General features: G+C 36.8%; 1 protein-coding gene across 1 annotated transcript in view; it reads left to right on the top strand.

Annotated features, from left to right (window-relative positions):
• Positions 1-26,999, top strand: part of LOC106081020 (uncharacterized) — a 54,944-nt gene that overhangs the window by 23,141 nt on the left and 4,804 nt on the right. Inside the window, exons 2-4 of the mRNA XM_013242689.2 lie at positions 7,736-7,811; positions 24,078-24,342; positions 24,415-24,568. Coding sequence (XP_013098143.1) covers positions 24,100-24,342; positions 24,415-24,568 — 397 coding nt within the window. The 5' untranslated portion in view covers positions 7,736-7,811; positions 24,078-24,099. The remainder of the gene's footprint in view (positions 1-7,735; positions 7,812-24,077; positions 24,343-24,414; positions 24,569-26,999) is intronic.

The raw sequence follows: 26,999 nt of genomic DNA, 5'->3' as shown, positions 1-26,999 counted from the left end.
TTTTTGATAAACAACAAACGTTCGTTCGGTACAATTAAGTGACATGTGGCCAATAACACATCCATATCAGACAGAGTAAATAAAAGCCAAAAAAAAAACCTTGCCGTTTGTTATGGGCAAACATTAAAGTGTTGGGAAATACATAATTCCCCTAGTCAACATAAAACGATTACAATGAAATCAACACACAATGAAATTCTAAAGCGAATGGCCACAAGAAATGGATCATAGCTAATACAAATGGGCCATGATTTGAATAGGCATTGGGATAACAAAATTACATAGTGCAATGATTGCGGATAGATACATCAAGATTCAATTGGTGTGTTCAATTTCAATATGTGCAAACAATTGTTTTATACAATCCTTTGACGATTTAAATATTCAGTAAACAAGTTGCACAGTGTTTTAATACTGGAATATGAGTTATTTTGTCAATTGAAAGTTATTTAAAGAAATTTTTACCAGACTACTAGTTTTGAATAAATATTTTTTTTATTTTTAATCTAACCTAATCTGAACAGATATAGATTTTAATGATAAAATAAACGAGTCGAAGAGCAACTACTCACTGTCCCAAATTTCACCCAATTCGGATAATAAACGCGCCTTATATGGCCCCAAAACCTTAAATCGAGAGATCGGTCTATATGGCAGCTATAATTAAATCTGGACAGATCTGAGCCAAATTGAAAAAGAACTTCGAAGGGCCCAACACAACTAACTGTCCCAAATTTCGGCGACATCGGACAATAAATGCGCCTTTTATGGACCCAAAACCTTAAATCGAGAGATCGGTCTATATGGCAGGTAAATGCAAATCTTGATCGACCTAGGCCAAATTGCAGAAATATGGCGAGGGGCTTAACTTTACTCACTGTCCCAAATTTCGGCGACATCGGACAATAAATGCGCCTTTTATGGCCCCAAACCTTAAATCGAGAGATCGATCTATATGGTAGCTATATCCAAATCTGGACCAATCTGAGCCAAATAGAAGAAAAATGTCGAAGGGCCTAACACAACTCGCTGTCCTAAATTTTGGCAAAATCGTACAAAAAATGCGTCTTTTATGGGCCCAAAACCTTAAATTGACAGATCGGTCCAATGGCAGCTATATGCAAATCTGGATCGACCTAAACCAAGTTGCAGAAATATGTCGAGGGACTTAACTCACTGTCCCGAATTTCGGCGAAATCGGACGGTAAATGCGCCTTTTATGGCCCCAAAACCTTAAATCGAGAGATCGGTCTATATGGCAGCTATATCCAAATCTGGACCGATCTGAGCCAGATAGAAGAAAAATGTCGAAGGGCCCAACACAACTCACTGTCCCGAATTTCGGCGACATCGGACAATAAAAGCGCCTTTTATAGCTCCAAAACCTTAAATCGAGAGATCGGTCTATATGGCAGCTATATCCAAATCTGCACCGATCTAGGCCAAATTGAAGAAGGATGTCGAAAGGGCCTAACACAACTCCCTGTCCCATTTTTCAGCAAAATCGGATAATAAATGCGCCTTGTATGGGCGCAATACCTTAAATCTAGAGGTAGGTCTATATGGCAGCTATATCCAAATCTGGACCGATCTGGTCCAAATTGAAGAAGGATGTCGAAGGGCCTAACACAACACGCAGTCCTAAACTTTGGCAAAATCGGACAATAAATGCGCCTTTTATGGGCCCAAACCCTTAAATCGAGAGATCGGTCTATATAGCAGCTATATCCAAATCTGGACCTATCTGTGACAAATTGACGAAGAATGTCGAAGGGCCTAACACAACTCGCTGTCCCAAATTTTGGGCAAAATCGGACAATAAATTTGGCATTTATGGGCCTAAGACCCTAAATCGGCGGATCGGTTTATATGGATGCTATATCAAACTATAGTCCGATATAGCCCATCTTCGAACTTAATCTGCTTATGGACAAAAAAGAATCTGTGCAAAGTTTCAGCTCAATATCTCTATTTTTAAAGGGTGTAGCATGATTTCAACAGACAGACGGATAGACGACGGACATGGCTAGATTGTCTTAGATTTTTACGCTTATCAATAATATATATACTTTATAGGGTCGGAAATGGATATTTCGATGTGTTGCAAACGGAATGACAAAATGAATATATCCCCGACCTTCAGTGGTGGGTATAAAAATAGATGCCGAACGTGAATAGTTTGATGCCATACGGTATCGAAATACGGCCTGGTATATATAAAATACATATAATACGATGAGTACCGTTTGGTGTTAAATTTATTGCTAAACAGGTATAGATTTCAATACTTATTGGCGTTAGTACCAAAGAGTTGAGTCGGCCTGGTAGCCGAGTTGGTAACGTTTTTGGGTCGTGGTTCGATTCGCAACGAAGCTTTGGTCTGTCGCTACTGTGTTATCACAATGAACTTAAATTGGCTGATCATATTTGGACATAGCAGCCATATAGACCGATCTCCCGATTAGGGTCTTATGCCTATACCAGACGCATTTCATGCACGATTTCGCTGAAATTTTAAATTATAGAACGAAGGACCCAATAAGGATCATTAGAACGACCGAATTAAGGTCTTAAGTCTCATTTAAAACCAAAAATCGAAATTTATAACAGTGAGTTTCTTTAGGCCCGTCAACATCCAAACCGAATTTAGTCCAGATCGGTCCATATTGAGATATAGCCACCATATCTTCCGAGTTAGTGTCTCAAACCAATTAATGGCGCATTTATAATCCGGTTTGGTTGATGTATGAAACTGTGAGTTCCATTAAGACATCCGATATCCGACCCTGATAGGGTCCATGTTTATGTTCGCCCATTAATCTTCTACATTAAACGAAATTACGAACTTTCGTTTCTGGATCAGCATATCTCAAGAGCAATTTTTTCGTTTTATTTCGCCAAATATCCCACAACAGAAGTCCATTTGTAGTTATTGTAAAAACAATTTTCAGAAGTTTATTATTTCCAAAAAATTACTTTCTATCACTGTGTGCTTTGGATAGCAAATGCTCGCTCTACTTCCCACAATGTCGAGTCAAGCGTGCCGCCAAACAATAAGATTAGATTGGATCGTGTTTTTCGGCACTCGATTTATTTGTTGTTTTGTATTTTTGGTTTATGCCAGTGTACGATTTTAATTACATTTGACATTTTTTCCAATACCACTCACTGGCTATGGTAGCAAAGAAAATTTTGTCATTTTGTGCCACAAAAGATAATTCAGCTGAAATAACAAATTTTTGCAGTACAACTGTAGCTGTTTGTTTTTATTTGATTGTTTTGGTTTGTCTGCCTATTGACAATTATTTCACATTTACAGTGATCGATACGATGGTTAATTGTATTGTTCCATTGCACTATGGGCCCAATGAGGGGTTTTTGGAGGCAACAAATCACATGAAGCAGCTAGGACTCTAAAATTTTGCACAACCGATTGTGGAGGCACCAAGCAGACCACCTCTGACTTGAAAAATTAAACTTATAAATTTCTGGGAGTTGCCATCTCGAAAGTATAGAGGGACATCATATTTAAGATGTGGTTAAGGGCCGTGGTATTGTAAGGCCAGAGTCCTGTTCTCATTCAAGACCTTTTTTACGCCCCATAAGGTCGCACAAAATACTATCGTGCCTTAACGCTCGATCCCGACCTCTAAGACTAAAATCAACTTCAATACTTAGTTCAGCACCTAAATCTAACCAGCTCCTTGTTCAGTAAACCCCGGCATCTATAGTCTCCTCAGCCAGCAGTGGGGGTAATCTATCGCTAGACATTGCAAGTAACTTGCTCATATAATTAAAGTGCATCCTGAGGGTCTCCAAAAACATACTTGGTAGCCCCGTTTCGATATGCAACATATAGTTAGGCGTATTACTTGGTAAGTATAGTACCTTTTTTTATGAAGAACCTGAATAGTCTCTCTACTTGCTCACAGCTAACATGTCCCCACACCTGATCGCCGTAAAACAATATAGACTTGACAGCGATATTAAATATCTTCACCTTATTCAAAATGCTAATTCTTCCGTTGTGAATGTAGCGTAGTCATGTAGAATTAATAGCCATTTTTGCAGATTGTAGTTTGTTTGAAAGATGCTTTACAAAGAAAAGGTTATACGTAAGATTCATGCCGAGATATTTGTACTCATTTACGACCTCTATGGGCCCAAGACAGACTGCTACAGATCCTGGGTCCTTTTCTGAAAACAACAATCTTAGATTTGGTCAGGTTTAAACTTAGACCCCATAAAGAGCAATATGCGTATGGAGCATCAATCATAGACTAAAGTTTCGTCGGTGAGTCCGAAAGCAGGACAATATCGTCTGCATACATAAGCATGTTGTATCCGCAAAGTATGCATGAAATTCTCCCGCGCCAGTCCCTACCTCACATCAATGTCTTCATTGTTACTTACTTACTTTAATTGGCTTGGACAGATCATTTGTTCAACTAGCCGAACGTAGAATCACTTGATTTTTCCATCGCGCATCTTTGCTGGAGCTTCTTCATCCATTCTGACAACATGACCTAGCCAACGAAGGCGTTGTATTTGTCTTCATTGTTAATAATATTATTTTGTTTAAAATTTCAAATGCTACGTTTTGTAATAAGCATAATTGCCTATTTGCATTTATAATACATTTGTTCTACGGCCTTTAAACACTACAACTATCGACAACTTTACCAGATCATTTCTAAATACAAAGTTGCAACCTAGGCCCAATATTTTGTTTTTCGGCTTTCCAAACACATATATATTATAAATGGCCAATGGTTTTATTAAGGCGATTTTGTGGTACATATTACGGCCGAACGATACATATTGCATCTTAATGGATTGTAATAAAATTGCTATCAATCGAAAGATATTTTTCAGGAGAAGTGACGAATATATGTCAAAATTAATTTTCCTTAAAGAAAAGCCTTGAAAATGAGGAATTATTTTTCAATAAAAGAAGAAGAAGCACAAAAACACAGCACATCAAATTGTTGTTGGTTTTTTTCTAAAGCATTCGTTATAGGTGTAAATGCAAAACCAAAGATGGGAGTATTAGTGGTGAGAGTAAGAGAAACAATTGATGCGAGAGAAAGAGTACCACTATTTAGGTGAGGGTGATGTAGCGGTGTGATATGCGTGGCCCCACTTGGCATGTAGGTCATCCCATTCCTTTAGGCTCGACTTTGGCATGCAATTCATTTGCATTTTTTGTTGTTGTTTGTATATGTTTTGCGAAACGCACAACAATACAAACAATTTTATAACTACAGTTTATAAGCAGTAGTTGGTTTTTATAAAAGCGAATTTGTGGTACATATTACGGCCACACGTCTGAAAGGATTTTTTCAGAGATATTCAAAATATATATGAAAATTAATTTTCCGAAAAAAATCCATGAAAATGAGGAATTAATTCTCAATTAAAGAAGAAGCTGAAACACAGCCAATTGTTGTTGCTTTTTACTAAAGCATTCGTTATTTGTGTGAATGTAAAGCCATAGGTGGGAGTATTAGTGGTGAGAGTACGAGAAGAAAGGGTATGCTTTGTGTTCTTTGGCATGCCATTAGAGTAGCATGAGATCTTATCACAATGGCTTCATCAAGCATGAGTTTAATGACATTAATAACTGAGCTGCCTCTTACTTATGTATTCTCATTTTCCACTATTTGAAAATGTATTTTGGAGACATTGCCATTGTAGTTTGAGAATATAATGATTTTCACACAAATGTGTTTCAACGGGGTGTTTAAGTTCTTATTAGCTGAATAAAATATTCTTTTTGAATGATTTAAAAGAATAATTAATAGAAAATTTTTGTTGTTGTTCAAATATCATCTTTGAATTATGATGTGTATTGAGAGACGAAATTTGGTTTCCTTTGATGCAGCATTGAATTTACGTTTATTAGTTAGACAAATCTGGAAGCTTACCATCTTGTCATTTTAGGATTATCGATGTGGTCAATTCTAATAGCATACTTTAAGCTATATTTTAAGAACCTACTATCTACTATTAACTGTCATCCATATTTTAAACGTATTTAAGATAGTCTCTCTAGTCTCTATATTTGTCCATTGCAAACATCACACACATTAGCTTGGAAACATACGCACGCACTATCATCATCTAACAAACCGGTCAGAAATAATTCTTCTGTTTTAGGTGTTTTTTGGACAAAACCAGACAACTTTTGTTTTGTTTTTCTTCTCTTCTTAACAACATAAAAATTCATAGTCTACCACGCATTGTCTGGGCTTATCCATAAAGCCTGGAGTATAGGAGAAACAACTATTGTGGCAACTTACAATGTTGTCATTTCATGGTGGGATTGTTTGTTGATCTTTCCAAGCGAAAGGTTTATTTATTTATTTTTTTTTTTTTGAGTTTCATTAAATATTTGCCCAAATTTGTTGTAACCAGTTTTTCCTTAAATCTTTAAAATGTTTACGCCTCGGGCTATGCGGGTTAACAAACAATGAACGATTCAATGATTTTACTACATGGACCATTGGCCAAGTCGAGGTAAAATGTGGCGCACTTACATGTCAGTTTGGCTACTTACTTGAAATGACATTCGACAATTTGATCTTTGACGTTATGACAGCACATCAGCTGCTGTGTCACAATTTCTTGTGATAAGTGGATAACAACACATGTCCAGGTTTAGAAGAGTGGGTCATGAAGAATATTTGAAGCTTTTGATGACTAATGAACAACGGTTATATAGATGTTCTGAGGAACAGTTTGTGATACATTTAAAGAGTCTTAGACCAATATATCGAATTTATGAATATTACGAATATTTTCTTACCTCAAATAGGCAATGAAAGTATTTATCATAACCTACAGTGACACACATTAGTATTGGCACAACCATCAATTTTTAACTTGACCACTATTTTTCAGCCCCGTCTACTCAAAAAAAAATTTTTCCGAAAGAACCCATCTCATTACTTAACTAATGCAGAAATTTTTATTCCAATTTTTTTTTTAAATTTTTTATTTAACAAAAAAATTACACGATTTCTTCGCACAAGTATTGGCACACTTATATTTATATCTGTCATTTTAAGTATATCTAGCCATGTCCAACCGTCCGTCAGTAAAGCTATCCGCTTAAAATTTTGTACAAATACTTCTTATTAGTGTAGGTCGGTTGTGATTATAAATGGTCCAAATCGGTCCATGTTTTGATATAGCTGCCATATAAACAGATCTTGGGTCATGACTTCTTGAGCCTGTAGAGGGCGCAATTCTCGTCCGATTTGACTGAAATTTTACACGTAGTGTTTTGGTATCACTTTCAACAACTATGTTAAGTATGATTTAAATTGGTTCATAATCTGGTACAGCTGTCATATAAACAATTATATGACAATTTTAGGAACCAATATTTGTGCAAAAGAGTTGCCAACTGGCAAAAATTAGTGCCAATACTTTTGTGGGAAGAAATTGCGTTTTTTTTTTTTTGTTAAATGAAATTTCAAAAATGTCTGCATTAGTTAAGTGACAACATCGGTTCTTTCGGAAAAATATTTTTTTTTAGTAAACTGGGAGACGAGGCTGAAAAAAAGTAGTCAAGTTAAATTTAAGTTAATTTATGGTTGTGCCAATACTTATGTGTGGCACTGTATCTATATTAATGTACGATATTCTCCACCTATATATTTATGTATACACTTCTCAACCAACTACCAAGATTCAATAACGTTTTTTATTTCCTTGAATTTTATTACAGAAAACCAAAAGCTCAACGTTTGTTTCTTTGGGTTTCATTCATAAACACTTCATTTGCGTTGGCGTTTGTTTGCTCGGTGAGTTGTAGAGTAGTGTCAACATTTCATAATGAAAAAAAAAATCCTAGTGATCAGCTTCAATATTTCTAAATGTCGTATACAACACAACACGTTTATATCAAGACTAATGTATGCAGTTTTAAGATGTATAATTAATTGGCGAATGAATGCCCACGTTTGAGACAGATTATGGAACCTGTATCGACAATAGCGTGTAATGTAATTCATGCAAACGACTTAAAAAAGTGAATGCTATAAAAAAGATTTAACTGGAATTATTAAAATTAGAACTTAAAAAAATATCTAAAAAATTTTGACTACGGAATTATATTCATGTGTTCCGAATTGTTTCATCAAAACCTAAACTTCATCACTACAAAAATTTACATCATAGCATCCTAATATTCAACGATCCCCGCATATTCATGTACACAAATTTAGTATTAGATTATACCGAAAGTTAAAGGCAAAATGACGTGTGCCAATATGTGGAATTGCAGGTGACAGCGCACAGTGTAGTGAAGTTAAATATTTAAGGACTTGAGGACAACGTATCGTAATTCAGAGTCGGATTGTTAATTTTTGTTATCAATCGATATTCAGTCCAAAAATTAAATATCGATAGTGCCATCGATATTTTGCCAGCTGAAGTTCCAGACACTTGGACCCTCATATATCTATTAGACTGGAACTCTATTTACCGATGCTTTTCAACATATTGAAGCCCCATATTGTCCCGGTCGCCCCACATGTTCGTATGCGTATGTAGTTCTTAGCAGTCCCCAGACACTTGGACCCTCATATATCTATTAGACTGGAACTCTATTTATCGATACATTTCATCATATTGAAGCCCCATATTGTCCCGGTCGCCCCACATGTTCGTATGCGGGGTTAATTAAGGGTGAAGCGGACGCCAAGCACTTTTTCCCGAATTAGGATGATAATTTTGTATTCTACTTTGGAATACCTTACTACCGAGTTCCGATCGGAATGCTTGTTCTTTTGGGGGGTAGGTTGGATTTGTGGAGCAAAGGGATTTTTGGGAAAGTGGTGGCCCCCAGAGACTTAGTCCCATTTTTATGGCATGGTGTTTCGTTTATAAATACCTTTAGTTTGAGTCCCATTGAGTCATTCCGAACCTTCTTATTATCCGTTTGTTGGGGATTGATGTAGAGCTGGCAAACTATCGATAAATATCGGCACTATCGTTAATTTCCCATCACATATATTTCAAACGAAAATGAGAACTCAAATCAGGAGATCGATTTATATAAAAGCAATAATCAATGCACATACCGAATAAAACCAACTTTAAAAAAGTCAGTTGAAGTCATTAGAGAAATCTTTGTGAAATTTTTTGAATTGAAATTGGGCCCTCTATAGGTGCAATGTATCTTATAGGATGCATTCAGGTCGGATCGCTTATTTTTGTTTGAAAATCGAAACAAGTAAAAAGGCGTTAAGTTCCGCCGGGCCGAATTTGGATACCCACCACCTCGGGTATATATGTAAACCACATTTCTGATTTATATACGACACGGACGTCGAAGAGCCTAACATAAGTCACCGTGTCAGATTTCAGTGACATCAGATTATAAATGCGCCTTTTATGGGGCGAAGACTTTAAATCGAGATATCGGTCTACATGGCAGCTATATTCAAATCTGGACCTGGGCTGGGCTTTAACTTAACTCACTGTCCCAAATTTCGGAGACATCGGCCAATAAATGCGCCTTTTATGGGCCTAAGACCCTAAATCAAAGGGTCGGTCTATATGGCAGCTATATCCAAATCTGAACCGATTTGGTCCAAATTGACAAAGAATGTCGAGGGGTCTAACGCAACTCACGGTCCCAAATTTCAGCAATATCGGATAATAAATGTGGCTTTTATGGGCCTAAGACCATAAATCGGAGGATCGGTCTATATGGCAGCTATATCCAAATCTGGACCGATCTGGGCCAAATTGAAGAGGAATGTCCAGGGGTCTAACACAACTCACCGTCCCAAATTTCAGCAAAATCGGATAATAAATGTGGCTTTTATGGCCCTAAGATTCTAAATCGGAGGATCGGTCTATATGGCATCTATATCCAAATCTGAACCGATCTGGTCCAAATTGACGAAGAATGTCGAAAGGTCTAACGCAACTCACTGTCCCAAATTTCAGCAATATCGGATAATAAATGTGGCTTTTATGGGCCTAAGATCCTAAATCGGAGGATCGGTCTATATGGAGGCTATATCAAGATATAGTCCGATATAGCCCATTTTCGAACTTAACCTGCTTATGGACAAAACAAGAATCTGTGCAAAGTTTCAGCTCAATATCTTCATTTTTGAAGACTGTAGCGTGATTTCAACAGACAGACGGACAGACATGTCTAGATCGTCTTAGATTTTTACGCTGATCAAGAATATATATACTTTATAGGGTCGGAAATGAATATTTCTATGTGTTGCAAACGGAATGACAAAATGAGTATTCCTCCATCCTTCGGTGGTGGGTATAAAAAGGTCATCTTTGATCGGTTATATCTTCTTAACTAAAAATCGAAAGTTTCCATAAGATCTTTTAACATTTTGTAGGCACACATAAACATTTTGGTTATTACCGCCCATTTCAGCGTTATAGGCGGAAACACTTATACATACATACACATGGATATAGAACGAATACTCTTCGTTTTTAGAACACTGTGCAACGGTTTTACACCTGTCCGCCTAAGCAAATAGACAAGTTGCAATATTATCACACACTACTGAAAGGCTAATAAATTGCATACCACTCATATTTGAAAACGGAAATTAATTTTATATATTACTCAAAGATGAAGTATGTGGAAGTGCGTTGAGAAGGTTAGTCATCATTGATAGGTAACCAACAATAACAAACAGCATTTCGTTAGTGTTGGCAACTCTTATAATGCAAACCGTTATGATTTTATACAGCATTTAAGGTGAAGCCTTTTATCGAGTTCACCTCAATTTACAGAGATGGAAATGCAACTATTTTTTTCTTTAAGTTAAGTCGAATTTATTACAATACTTTTGCTGTAAATTATAGTTTTGTTACTTACATATTTTTGCCGATGAGAAGACATTGTGTGACATTTAACTTTTTTTTCTTCACAGCTAACAAGCACAAAAAACTTTCATTAAATATCAAATAATTGCTGGCAATGTTTAACCCCCAACGCGTTCTTCATTCATTAATGCATTACATTTCTCATCACCTTGTCCATTAAATGCCAATACAAGTAGAAACTGTGTCAAATTAATTGTTATTAATCAGGAACAAAGCTAACAGTAACACCAAAAAAAAAGAAACAACAAACAATTTGTTATTAATTAAAGTGGTGTTCGCATTGTGTTTGTAACCTGAAATCATTGAATTCAGTGTTGTTAAAGCAAACACTGGTAACGCATTGTGAGTGTTTGTGCTCAGAGAAAAATGAGAGCAAACCAATTATAAAACAATTTGCAGTGAGGTGAATGAAATCTCAATAGTTTTTATTGATGGTTATTATTGTAGACTAACTTGGACTATTGGTACTTACCACTCAACCCCTGTGGTGGCATTAACGACTTGAGGTGCAGAAATATCCATGTGGGCAAACAGAAATTCAACATCTGTTTATCATATCCAGATGTTATAGAATGCATTGAGAAAAAAATTCAACACTTGCATGTACAAGAGGATAGAAATATAAGAGACATATAATTTCTATATTTTTCTTCAAAGCTTGTTGTAAAATGAATTTTACAACAAGAAGAAATATTCTTATATATAAAAATTAATTTGTGTTTGTTTGTCAGTTTGTTCCATATAGGCTTAAAACCGACTGAACCGATTACCTTGAAATTTTCACAGATTGTGTAGGTTGGTATGGAAGGAAACATAGGCTATATAATTTTTTTCATATCGGGAGGCGGGCGGACCTTACCCCAAAAGTACTACCCAAAAATAAAAGTGGACCGATCGGTGCAATATGGGATTCAAATGAAAGGTATTCAAGAGTGGACTACAAATTTCATAATAAAAATTGGCTCCAAGTAACTGGGGGCCGCCTCAGTCCCAAAACCCCATAAAATAGGTTTATTTGACGATCATGACAATATGGGTCTAAAATAAAAGATATTCGGGAGGAGATTACGAATATGGTCAGGAAGAAGGAATAGGCTTTATAATTTAATGACATCGGAAGAGGGCGAACCCTCCCCCGTTACCCCAAAAACACCACCAAAAATCAAAAGTGGACCGATAAGGACAATATGGGTATCAAATAAAAAGTATGCGGGAGTAGATAACGAAGCTGGCATGCAAATTCATGTCGAAGTATAGGAGGTCACATAGGCTATAAAATTTTTCGATATCGGAATGGGGACGGACACTCCCCTTACGCCAAAAACACCACCCAAAAGCAAAAGTGGACCGATCGAAACAATAGAGGTATAAAATGAAAGGTATTGGAGAGTAGAATACGAATATGGTATTAAAATTTGAGTCTAAGTACCCATAGGGCCGCTCCAACCCCAAATTCCCCCAAATAGTCATATTGGAGGTTCATGCCAATATGGGGCTCAAATGAAAGGTATTCGAGATAAGATTTCGTATCTGGCGTACAAAATCGAAGTATAGGGGTCCAAGCTGAACCGAATTTCATAAAATTTTCATAGATTGTGTAGGTTTGTATGGAGGGAAACATAGGCTATATAATTTTAAAGATATCGCATGGGGCCGAACCCGTCCCCTTACCCCAAAAACGCCTCCCTTAACCAAAAATGGTCCAACGGGCACAGTAAGGGTATCAAATGAAACGTATTGGAGACTAGTAAATGGATATAGTATTGAAATTTGGGTCCAAGTACCCAAAACTCCTATAAACAGATATACTCGAAGTTCATTCCAATATGGGACCCAAATGAAAAGTATTTAGCAGCACATTACAAATATGGCACAAAAAAAATTAGATCCAAGTAATGAGAGGGGATTACCGTTTAAGTTAAGGTGGCGCTTTTCCTCCTAAAAATACGTCAAATAGGTTAAATGACCCATTATGACAATAATTTTCGGAAAATTATTACTCAATTTCGGGACAAAAACCCTAGTGTACATCGCACCCTCAAACAGAACTTAGTAACCGATCATGTCAATATGGGGCTCATATAAAATGTGTTCATATAAATGTAAATAGTTTATATTTTCTTTAAGAGCCAAGTGTCTGGGTCCTTAAAGTAAATATACGGAGGCCACCGTAGCGCAGAGGTTTGCATGTCCGCCTATGACGCTGAACGCCTGAGTTCGAATCCTGGCGAAAACATCATAAAAATTTTCAGCGGCTGTTATCCCCTCCTAATTTTTGCGACATTTTGGAGGTACTGTACCATTTGGTATGGCAGCCATGTAAAAACTTCTCCACAAAGAGGTGTTACACTGAGGCACGCCGTTTGGGCTCGGCTATAAAAAGGAGGCCCCTTATCATTGAGCTTAAAAAAACTTGAAACGGACAGCACTCATTGATATGTGAAAAGTTTGCCCCTGTTCCTTAATGGAATGTTCATGGGCCAATTTGCATTTTGCCAAGTGTCTGGGTGGCCATCCCACTCCCGAAATACCCCGTAAACAGGAAATATTTACCAAAGTGTTAAGATAGGACTCAAAAGAAAGGCATTTGGGAGTAGAGTAAAAGGGACCTTTGTTTATAGCTAAGTCTCAACAACGTGCCGCAGTGCGACAATGAAAATGTCATCATAAAGGAAAAAATTTATACATTTGGGAATTGCAAATGGGTCATTTCGGTTCAGATTTGGATATAGCTTCCATATAAACCGATCTCCCAATTTGACTTCTTGAGCCCATCAAAGCCTCAATTTTCATCCGATTTGGCTAAAATTGCATAGTGTTTTGTTATGACTTTCAACAACTGTGCCTAGTACGGTCCACATTGGTTAAGAACCTGATATAGCTCCCATTTAAACCGATATCCCTATTTGACTTCTTGAGCCCTTACAAGCCGCAATTGTTGTCCGATTTAGCTGAAATTTTGCACACAGTGTTCTGTTATGACTGCCAATTCGGTGTATAACCAGATGGGCTCCCATATTTTAGCAGAATCCATGGTGGTGGTTTCCCAAGATTCGGCTGGCCGAACTTAGCACGCTTTTAATTATTTTTTTTGTTCATGAAGCAAAAGTTTCAATTTATTGCCAATCTTTTCTATTCGTTCAATCAGCACTGCATACATTTTAATCTCCTCAAAATAAATATCATTTAGCGGAAAGAAGCTATAGAACAAAATCATTCCGAAATCAAAAGTGTTGAGTAAATAAGATTAATGGAACACCTAGCAAAAATCGAGCTGAGCAAAATGGTATTTGGCTTATAGGTGTTGATTGAAATTAACTCGATAATGATGTTAAATTCCTCAAGAACGATATAATCAGCATTTAGCTGGTAAAAATATAGGAAACTAATTTGTATGTGAAAAAGACTATTAAAACCTTATATTTTACTCAGGATTCACTGAATAAGGGTACGCCAAGCGATCAGCCGACATATACTTTTTTTAATTTTTGGCAATACTTGGCATTAAGGATGTCAACTTGTTGTCTTTTTACATTCATACTTTGTTTACGTTTTCTCCCATATGATGGCAGTTTCAATCGGCAGATTTGACATCCTTAATGATGTTCATGGGGCCTATCCACTTTATGTATTCGCATGTGACCTAACCTTCTATTAGTGAATCCTGTATTTAACTCATATTTAAGATTTTTTTCCTTCAAAAAAACATTAACATATTTGCGTTTCGTCACCTTTTTCATTGCATTGAAAAATGTGTCGGTCAATAACACTTTTTCCCACAGAGAATTCATGGTGAAAGCGTCATCTGTGAGAATCGCAAATATGACATGTTGATGTCATCTTTTTTAATTGCAACAAAACAATGACGAATATTTTTAAGGCAAACCACGAAAGTGGCTATTCTCTCCAGTTAGGTCATCATCATGTCTGCATTAATCATCATCACATGAATGCTCCACACAATTACTTCTGGAAATGAAATCTTCAGCAATGAATTGTAAACACCTCCCGCCAGATTGAATATTATGAAATACAAATTAGCTTTGAATTAAAATTTCAAATAAAATCTAAAAATATATATGAACGTGGCGCACGAGTTTGTTGATTGAAAAACAATGTCCAAATTGACGTCACAACAGCAACATAAATATTGAGGCATAAGTTTGAAATTTTCTACGGTGAGCAAAATGAGAAGCAACATTAAAAAAAAAACTTGAAAAAGAATTATATTTCGATAAAATGTCGACGTCATCTTCCTATCTTTAGTGAAACTTATTTTTACGCCAAATAGGCATTGGTTTATATGAAGCCAATAAAATAGCTTTGGAAAACAAAATGTAATTGTTTCGTTATCTTCTTATTATATAACCAGTAAGGAAAGCCAAAAGCCGAGCGGAGCCGACTATATAATACCCTACACCACCGAGTCTACGTAATACATTTAATATATAGCACTTATATTCAAATCTAATCAGACTTTAATTTTGCATAGCTATTGAAATATCGAATAGAAACTTCAACGATTTTCTTACGATGATACAAAAATTGTGGTTTCTACAGCCTTAGAAGTCGAAACGCATAAAAGATATATATGGGAGTTTTATCTAAATGTGATTCGGTTTTGATGAAATTTTGCACACGTATTAGGATGTCAATTAAAACATCTAATGAAAAATTTTTTGGAAATCGGACCAAAATTGTAGCTACTACAGCCTTAAAAGTCGAAACGCATAAAAGATATATATGGGAGTTTTATCTAAATCTGATTCGATTTTGATGAAATTTTTTGCATGTAGTACGACGTCAAATACAACATCTGCAAAATTTTGTAAGGATGGGACCAAAATTGTGGCTACTACAGCTTTAAAAGGCCAAATCGGATGAAAGATATATATGGGAGCTATATATAAATCTGATCCGATTCTGATGAAATTTTGCACATATACTAGGACGTCGAAAAACGCACTTCGTGCCAAATTTGGTAAAGATCGTACCAAAATTGTGCCTTCTACATCCTTAATAGGTCAAATCGGATGAAAGTTATATATGGGAGATATATCTAAATCTGAACCGATTTGGATGAAAATATTAAGACGTCACACGAAACTTATCATGCTAAATTTGGTAAAGATCGGACCAAAATTGTGGCTTCTACAGCTTTAAAAGGGCACACCGTAAAAAATATATATTTGGGAGCTATATCTAAATCTGAACCGATTTAGATGATATTTTGCACACGTATTAACACGTCACACGAAACATATCATGCCAAATTTGGTAAAGATCGGACCAAAATTGTGGCATCTACAGCTTTAAAAGGGCACATCGGATGAAAGATATATATAGGAACTATATCTAAATCTGGACCGATTTTTTGTCGAAATCAATAGCGTTCGTCCTTGGACCAAAAAAAGACTTACGCAAAATTTTGGGAAAATCGGACAACAAATGAGACCTGTACCTTGATTACAAGAATACATGGACAGACAGACATAGCTAAATCGAATCAGGAAGTGATTCCAAGGCGATCCGTATACTTATCGATGGGTCTAGCTCTTTTTTTCCTTCTTAGCATTGCAAACGCAAAGTGTTTCAGGGACGTCTCACCTCTGAAACTCCCCCTAAACCATACATATATACCCACTATAGCTTAAATGTAGCTTAAATGTGGTTTTTGGGATTAGGGTATGAATCTGATATCCACTTTCGGGGCAAAAGGTTCACCAAAACCAAGAGAATGAAGTAGATCTAACATCCAAACTTTAATGGGCGGACCCTCCCCTTGCCCTATTTTCAAAAACGTCCGATCTCGGAAATTGGTGGTGCAATTTAAGCGAAACTTTGTTTATAGTAACTCAAAAACAGAAATTTGATATCCTTATTTAAGATGGGATATCAAGAGGGGCCGCGCCACCTCCAAAACCCGCAAAATGGAAATATAAACCAATAATGACAATTTGGAGCTTAAATGAAAGGTATTTGAGATTAGATCGAGAATATCGTATTTGAGATTAGATCGAGAGATCTTCGAACAAGATTTCAGGCACATCGGATAATAAATGCGACCTCTAGAGGCTCAAGAAGTCAAGATCCCAGACCGGTTTATATGGCAGCTATAGCAGGTTATGAACCGATTTGAACCTTATTCGGCATAGTTGTTGAAAGTCATAATAAAATACTTCATGCAAAATTTCAGTCAAATCGAATAAGAATTGCGCCCTCCAGAAGCTCAAGAAGTCAAGTCACCAGATCGGTTTATATGACAGCTATATCAGGTTATGAACCGATTTGAACCATACTTAGCACAGTTGTTGGAAGTCATAGCGAAACACGCCGTGCAAAATTTCATTCCAATCGGATAAGAATTGCGCCCTCTACAGGCTCAAGAAGTCAAGACCCAAGATCGGTTTATGTGGCAGCTATTTCAAAACATGGACCGATATGGCCCATTTACAATTCCAACCGACCTACACTAATAAGAAGTATTCATGCAAAATTTCAAGCGGCTAGCATTACTCCTTCGAAAGTTAGCGTGCTTTCGACAGACAGACGCACGGACATGGCTGGATCGACATAAAATGTCACGACGATCAAGAATATATATTATTTATGGGGTCTCAGACGAATATTTCGAGTAGTTACAAACAAAATGACGAAATTAGTATACCCCCATCCTATGGTGGAGGGTATAAAAATAAATTTGTGTTTGTTTGCTTGTTTGTCAGTTTGTTTGTTCCGCATAGACTTAAAAACGACTGAAGCGATTATCTTGAAATTTTCACAGGTTGTGTAGGTTGGTCTGGAAAGAAATATAGACTACATAATTTTTTGATATCTGAAGGGGGGCGGACCCTCCCCCTTATCCCAAAAGTACCACCCAAAAATAAAAGTGCACCGATCAAGACAATATGGGATTCAAATTAAAGGTTTTCAGGAGTAGAATACGAATTTCATATTAAAAATTGGGTCCAAATAACTGGGGGGCTGCCCCAACTCCAAAACCCCTCAAAAATGGCTTCATTAGATGAGCATGACAATATGGGACTCAAATGAAAGGTTTTCGGGAGTAGATTACAAATATGGTCAGGAAAAAGAAATATGCTTTATAATTTGTTGATATCGGAAGGGGGCGGACCCTCAACGTTACCCCAAAAATACCACCCAAAATCACAAGTGGATCGATAAAGACAATATTGATATCAAATGAAAGGTATTGAAGATTAGAATACGAATACGGTATTAAAAATTGGGACCAAGTACCCACGAACTCGCTCTAACCTCAAAATTTCTAAAAGCAGACAAATTGGTCGTCCATATCAATATGGGGCTTAAATGAAAGGTATTCGGGTGTAGATTACGAATCTGGCATACAAAATCAGATCAAAGTGTAGGCGGTCACCCCACCCCCAAAAACGCCCCAATTGGTCATATGACCCATCATGACTATTTGAGACTCGGCATGTTTTATTGTTTCGTAGAATCAAAAAAAGGAAACATAGTAGGTTATATAATTTTTAGATATCGGATGGTGGCTGACCCTCCCCCTTTCACCAAAAACGCCACCAAAAACCAATTGTGGGCTGATAGGCACAATATGGGTAACAAATGAAAGGTATTGGAGACTAGAAAATTAATATCGTTTAAATTTTTGGGTCCAAGTACCCAGCGGGCCGCCCCAACCCCAAAAGCCCTCAAAACAGATGTATCGAAAAGTATCCGGCAGTATATTACAAATATGGCAAAAAAATTCGCCCCACCACCAAATACCCCCAAACTATATGGGATTCAAATGAAAGATATTTGGGACTATATTAAAAATGTGACATTCAATTTTGCCTTCAAGTCAAGGTGGCGCTTTTCCTCCTAAAAATGCGTCGAATAGGTTAATTGACCCATTATGGCAATATAGGACTCAAATGAAAGGTATTTGAAAGTAGAAAACGAATTTAATATCCAATTTTCGGGGTATGCCCTGAATCACCGCTTAAACTGAACTTTATTACAAACTATAGCAATATGGAGCTCAAATCAATGGTAATTGGGAGTAAAGAACGAATTTGATTTCTATTTTGAGGGCAAAGTGCCGGTGGCCGCCCCATCCCCTAAACTCCCTCTAAACGGTTCATACTTATCGACCATGATAATATGGGGCTCAAAGTAAAGGGCTTTGGGAGTTTACACGAATTTGATATCCATATTTGAGTCGAAATGTCTGCCCTAAAAAGCACTTCTCATTACCCTAATTTCAAAAAACCAAATCTTGGAGATTGGTAATGCGATTCGTTCAAAATTTTTTGCACTCTAACAGTGATCAAAAAAACATAGCTTCTATTGTTGGAGACGGGTGCCACGGCAAAATATAGAGCCATGTGTTTGGGGTGCCGTCCTACCCCAAAATACCTCCATATTATATATTGGGTTGCCCAAAAAGTAATTGCGGATTTTTTAAAAGAAAGTAAATGCATTTTTAATAAAACTTAGAATGAACTTTAATCAAATATACTTTTTTTACACTTTTTTTCTAAAGCAAGCTAAAATTAACAGCTGATAACTGACAGAAGAAAGAATGCAATTACAGAGTCACAAGCTGTGAAAAAATTTGTCAACGCCGACTATATGAAAAATCCGCAATTACTTTTTGGGCAAGCTATTTGGGGTGGAAATTTATTGATTTTAGGGAAATTGAATATATTTTCGGAACAAAGGCCCTGAAGTCCACATCACCGTCAAATACAACTTATTCACCGATCATGCCATTATGGGGCTCATATGAAATGTTTCTGAAAGTAGAGCTTGAATCTTATATTTACTTTAATGGCCAAGTGACCACCCACGAAATAGTTCCTTAGTCTAGCGAACTATAACATTTTTCATACACCTTTGGAATCGAGAAGAAAATCTCTTTCCGTATTGACATCGCAAAAACTTCGTTTTCAAAGCCTAAAAAGCTGCAACTCCTTCTTTTTTTTGAATTTCGAACATTTTTAAGCATTCCGCAATTCGAAATTCGAAGACGATTCGTAAAGTAAACAGAATTACTTGAAATTTCACATTTTATTTTTTTGCATTTTTTTTACCAAAGGCTAACCCCTTATGAAATTTTAAATTTTTGATGCGAAAAAAATTTTCGATTTAAGTTTACAGTATTGAAGATTATGGCAAAAAATTGGTTTAGTGCAACTCCTATGTTGTTCCTTCAAGAAACAAGCTCAAAATCGCATAATCAATATTCGAAAAATGCAAAAAAAATCAACGTGAGTTTAAAATTGCTGTAACATCCTTAGCTTTGCGAACTTCAAAATTCTGAGCACACTGTTGGATTTGTGAAGAAAATCTCTTTCCGTAATGGTGCTGGATGAAACAATACTCTCTTCTATTTTCTTGAAAACTATTAGAATATTGCTTCAAAATCACCTAATTGATATTGAAAACTTTAAAAAAACCAACATGAGCTTGCAACTGCTGTAACTTCATCAGTTTTGCAAGCTGTAAAATTTTTCATCCACCTTTGGATTCGTGAAAAAAATCTCTTTCCGTAGTGGTGCTGCATAAAGCAATACTGTAAAGTTTTCTATGAAAAACGTTGCAAACACCAAATTTTTTTGGGTGTAAAAATTCAAAGCTTTTTTAAGGCCAACAACGCTGTAACTCCTTAATTTTTTCGAATTTCGAAAATTTTTAAGCATTCCGCAGTTCGAAATTCGAAGAAGATTCGTAAAGTAAACAGAATTACTTGAAATTTCACATTTTATTTTTTTTGCATTTTTTTAGCAAAGGCCCCTTATGAAAATTTAAAATTTTTGATGAGAAAAAAATTTTCGAGTTGAGTTTACAGTATTGAAGATAATGGCAAAAAAAATGCTTTAGTGCAACTCCTATGTTTTTCCTTCAAGGAACAAGCTCAAAATCACATAATCAATATTCGAAAAATGCAAAAAAATCAACGTGAGCTTAAAATTGCTGTAACATCCTTAGCTTTGCGAACTTCAAAGTACTTAGCACACCGTTGGATTCGTGAGAAAGATCTCTTTCCGTAATGGTACTGGATAAAACAATACGATCTTCTATTTTCTTGAAAACTTTACGAATATTGCTTCAAAATCGCATAGTTGTTATCGAAAAATTAAAAAAAAAAAACCAACGTGAGCTTGCAACTGTTGTAACTTCCTCAGTTTTGCGAACTTCACAATTTTTCGCACACCGTTGGATTCGTGACAAAAACTCATTTCCGTAGAGGTGCTACATGAAGCGATACTGTAAAGGTTGCTATGGAAAACAGCAAAAACCAATTTATTTTGGGCGTAAAAATTCAAAGTCGTTTTCAAGACCAACAACGCTGTAACTCCTTCATTTTTTCGAATTTCGAAAAATTTTAAGCATTCTGCAGTTCGAAATTCGAAGAAGATTCGTAAAGTAAACAGAATTACTTGAAATTTCACATTTTATTTTTTTTTGCATTTTTTTAGCAAAGGCCCCTTATGAAAATTTTAAATTTTTGATGAGAAAAAAATTTTCGAGTTAAGTATACAGTATTGAAGATTATGGCAAAAAAATGGCTTTAGTGCAACTCCTATGTTTTTCCTTCAAGAAACAAGCTCAAAATCGCATAATCAATATTCGAAATGCAAAAAAATCAACGAGAGTTTAAAATTCCTATAACATCCTTAGCTTTGCGAACTTCAAAGTACTTAGCACACCGTTGGATGCGTGAAGAAAATCTCTTTCCGTAATGGTGCTGGATGAAGCAATACTCTCATCTATTTTCTTTCTTTACGAATATTGCTTCAAAATCACATAATTGATATGGAAAAATTCAAAAAAAAAAAACAACGTGAGCTTGCAACTGCTGTAACTTCCTCAGTTTTGCGAACTTTACGGACACCGTTGAATTCGTGACGAAAATCCCTTTCCGTAGAGGTGCTGCATAAAGCAATACTGTAAAGTTTTCTATGATACACTGTCGCGTGCACCTTAATGTCGCTCAAAGCGCCATCTAGCGGGCAATTGCTGAAAGTAATCGTCTATTTAGGCATGCACCACGATCCCTGTCTGTCAGCAGGACAGTTTGTAATGTGTTGTCATTTGGCCCATTAGAGGAAGTTCTGGCTGGGAAGTGCGCCATGATGGGACAAATGGCAAAGCAGTTTTTGTCCCTGCCAATTAGATAACAAATGCTATCCTTTTTGGTGTATATAATTAAAAATTTGCCCAGTAACCGAGCAGGGGCAAACTTTTCACACATCAATGAGAGCTTTCCGATTCATGTTGATTTTATCAACGATAAGGAACCTTTTCTATAGCCGAATCCGAACGGCGTGACGCAGTGCCGCCCCTCTTTGGGGAGAAATTTTTACATGACCACGCATGGCATGGTACCTCGCAAATGTCGCCAGCATTAAGAGTGGAAAACCACCGCTTTAAATTTTGTCCGAAGTTCCGTCAGGATTCGAACGCAGGCGTTTAGCGTCATAGGCGGACATAGGCTACAGTAGCACGATATTTCCGTGTGTGAGGGGCCGCCCATTTCCGGGCACATCCCCCAAAGAGGACAAATTTACGACCATAGCAATATGGGGCTCCAATGAAAGGTCTTCGGAAGTAAAGTACGAAACTGATATCAATATTCGGAAAAAGTCTCTATGGGGCCACCCCGCCCCCCTAACACCACCCAAATAGGAAGTATTTGCTAACCATTGCAATATGGGGCTCAAATAAGAGATATTTTAAAGTAGAACACGAATCTGATATATATTTTCAAAGCCAAGTCACTGAGTGACCGCCGCCCCATCCCCCAAATCGGTCATGTTTGCCGACTATAGAAAAATGGAGCTCAAATTAAGGGTATTTGGGAGTAGACCATAAATCTGACATCAACATTCGGGTCCAACTGTCTAGGGGACCTCCCACGACCATAACAACCCCCAAGCAAGACGTATTTGCTCATCAAGACAATTTGGGTCTTCAAGACAGTGGAACTCGATATTCATAGTTTTTAGGGCTCATACCCCAAACCGGACATATTTGCTGGCTTTTTCAATAAGGGGTTTAAGTGAATGGTATTTGAGATTAGAAAAAAAAATTGATATCCAATTTTGAGGCCAATGGCAATATGGGGTTCAAATATATGAGAATAGAGCACATTGCTGATATATTTTCAGGGCTTAGTTATTGGGGGGGACCATGTCAATGTGGGGCTTAAATGAAAAGAATTGGGGGGAAGAACAAGAATTGATACCCACTTTCGGGACCAATTTTCAGGGGGTCTACCCCTTTCCCGAAATACCCCACAAACAGCAATTTTTTACTGAACATTGCTATATGGGGCTCAATGAAAGGTATTTGGGAGTATAATACGAATTTGATAACCAAATTTAGGACCATGTTTTTAAGGCATCACACCTTCCCCCCCAAAGGGTAAACATTTTTTGACCATGCCAATATATGGCTCAAATGAATGGTATTTGAGAAATTAGAAAACGAATTTGATAACCAATGTTGGGACCATGTGTTTGGGCACGCCTCATCCTGTAAACTCCCCTCAAAATCAATGGCAATATGGGGTTTAAATAAATGGCATTTGAGAGAAGAGCACGATGCTGAAATTTTTTTCAGGGCCAAGTGTTTGGGGGACCACCTCAACCCCGAAAACACCCCTAAATCAGACATCGTGAGAATATCGGGCTGAAATAAAGTATTTTAAGAATGGAGTACATCTTACATCCAAACTTAAATTCGTAGACCAATAAAGATCATATGGGATTCAGATTGGGATAAATTGTTAAACTGTTAGTCAAGCGATATGCTATTTTCGTAGCATGGTATTTCACTAAAAGCTCTTTTATTGTCGAAAATAAATATTCCAAGGAAAATTTTGTTCCATATAAAGTAAAAGAAGGCGCAGCGTAGCGGGCCCGGACCAGCTAGTGTTTTATAAAATATCGACGTCATCTTCCTATCTTCAGTGTAAGTTTTTTTTACGCCAAGTAGGCATTGGTTTATATGAAGCCAATAAAAAGCTTGACCTATCTGAACCGTATTTAAATTTAAAAATTTTTTTGGAAAATAAAATTTATTTTTTTTTTAAGCAAGGTTTTTAGTGAGAATATTTGTTTTATTATTTGTAATTTGGATCCAAAAAAGTTTAAAATATTTAATTTCTAACAAATTTTTCTTTGTTCTTATTCTTATTTCAGTTTCTAAAATTTTAGCAACAAAATGGACAAAAAACCTCCGTTGAGTTCCTTCTGCTTCTGCACATCCACCCGCAATGGTTCAATTATCTCTGGCTTGTTGGCCATCATATTGTCCATCATAACAATAGTCATCATTTTTACTACGCGCGTTGCATTTAAGACCATATTTTTAGATTTGGATACAAATATTGTCAAAATAATATTGGTCATTAATCTTGCCATGACTATTTTGATCTCAACTCTGATGATAGTGGGTGTTCTTAAGGTAAGAATTATTATATTTTGATTTTTAGGCCATTTTTTTTTTCAATTGTAATAATCTATCGATTGTTTACAGCGTAACCATTATATAATGATGCCTTGGGTGGTAATGGGCATTATGATAGCCATTGGTCTACTGGTATCGGTCATCTATACCGCTGTGGTCTTCTTCATCGATGGTTATGTACACTCTGGTGTTCTATGGCTGGTATTTGGCTTGATTTGTTGTGGTAAGTGATTTTTGATTTTTAAATTGAATTTAAAAGTAATTCTAGTAAAATTCCTGAGTTGCAAGAGCTTTTCGCCAAAGAAAAATTTTTATAAAAAAATTTTACAGAATTTCAAAAATGCTGGTCTATGTCCAATTGTGCTTTGTTTTATTTGTTTATTTTTATTTTGACTTTTCTCCAATATGTGACAAATAAGCGCAATTTCACTTGCCATTTAGAAATTAAACAACTTGAATAGCACCATAACATAGCCATAATATGTTGTGGTATATAGCCTTCATCGTGCGCAAACTCAACTATATGTCACTTAAGTCTTTCATGGTTTGTCCACACATTGCAGAGGGAAATTTTTCAAAGTAAAACGATATTCGTATCGTTACCTTGCCGCCTTTGTAAAACCAAAAAGGCAAACCAGCAATCATGATGGCTGGCTTATTTTAGAAAATAAATAAACCTCGTATATCAAATTTAATACCACTGTCATCAGGTTTAACCCATAATGGGGGTAATGTAATAAACTATGCAGCTCTTCTTTTCAAAACCACGAACCGTATGCATATTCGACCATGATGATGGCTGTAAACCACCATGTCGTCTTCGATGTAATGGGAGATGTCATGGAGAAACCACGCGCACTGAACTACTTTCGTTAGCCACGGAGGCTAGCACAAAAGGCCCAGCCGAGTTGGATCGAAAACCACCAACGAAGGGAACAACATTAAAATGCCAACCTAATTTTGAGCTGATGTTCAAGTAAATGCCAAAGTTTTGAATTACTGGAAGTAGAACATGCACATACACGGAGAAAACAAAAATTTACCTGAACAAGTTTCAACTAAAAAGGTCAGTCAAATCGGATTATAAATGTGCCGTTTATGGGGCCAACACTTTAAATCGATATATCGATCTATATGGCAGCTTTATCCAAATCTGAAGAGATTTGGGCCAAGTTGCAGAAAACTTCGAAGAGCCTAACACAACTCACTGTCCCGAATTTCGGCGACATGGGACAATAAATGAGCCTTTTATGGCCCCAAAACCTTAAATCTAGAGATCGGTATATGTGGCAGCTATATCCAAATCTGGACCGATCTGAGCCAAATGGAAGAAGAATGTCGAAAGGCTTAACACATCTCACTGTCCCAAATTTCGGCGACATCGGACAATAAATGCAACTTTTATGGGCCGAAAACCTTAAATCGAGAGATCGATCTATATGGCAGCTATATCCAAAACTGGACCGATCTTGGCCAAATTAAAGAAGGATGTCGAAGGGCCTAACCCAACTCACTGTCCCAAATTTCAGCAAAATCGGATAATAAATGTGGCTTTTATGAGCCTAGGACCTTAAATCGAGAGATCGTTTTATATGGCAACTATACCCAAATCTGGACCGATCTGTGCCATATTGCAGAAGTATGTCAAGGGGTTTAACTTAACTCACTGTCCCAAATTTCGGCGACATGGGACAATAAATGAGCCTTTTATGGCCCCAAAACGTTAAATCTAGAGATCGGTCTATGTGGCAGCTATATCCAAATCTGGACCGATCTGAGCCAAATTGAAGAAGAATGTCAAAGGGCTCAACACATCATACTGTCCCAAATTTCGGCGACATCGGACAATAAGTGCGCTTTCTATTGGCCCAAAACCTTAAATCGAGAGATCGATCTATATGGCAGCTACATCCAAATCTGGACCGATCTGGGCCAAATTGAAGAAGGATGTCGAAAAACTCAACACAACTCACTGTCCCAAATTTCGGCGGCATCGGACAATAAATTCGCCTTTTATTGGCTCAAAACCTTAAATCGAGAGATCTTTCTAGTATATGGCAGCTATATCCAAATCTGGACCGATCTATGCCATATTGCAGAAGTATGTCGAGGGGTTTAACATAACTCACTGCCCCAAATTTCGGCGACATCGGACAATAAATGCGCTTTTTATGGGCCCAAAACCCTAAATCGAGAGATCGTTCTATATGGCAGCTATATCCAAATCTGGAGCGTTCTGGGCCAAATTGAAGAAGAATGTCGAAGGGACTAACACAACTCACTGTCCCAAATTTCAGCAAAATCGGATAATAAATGTGGCTTTTATGGGCCTATAACCTTAAATCGGCGGATCGGTCTATATGGCAACTATATCAAGATATAGTCCGATATAGCCCATATTCGCACTTAGCCTGCTTATGGGCAAAAACAGAATCTGTGCAAAGTTTCAGCTCAATATCTCTATTTCTAAAGATTGTAGCGTGATTTCAACAGACAGACGAACGGACATGGCTAGATCGTCTTAGATTTTTACGCTGATCAAGAATATATATATGCTTTATAGGATCGGAAATGGATATTTCGATGTGTTGCAAACGGAATGACAAAATTAATATACCCCCCTCCTTCGGTGGTGGGTATATAAATTGTGTTTC

This window comes from Stomoxys calcitrans, chromosome 2 (genome assembly GCF_963082655.1).
Source record: "Stomoxys calcitrans chromosome 2, idStoCalc2.1, whole genome shotgun sequence".
Classification (NCBI taxonomy): Eukaryota; Metazoa; Arthropoda; class Insecta; order Diptera; family Muscidae; genus Stomoxys; species Stomoxys calcitrans.
This window is presented reverse-complemented; position numbering and strand designations above follow the sequence as displayed.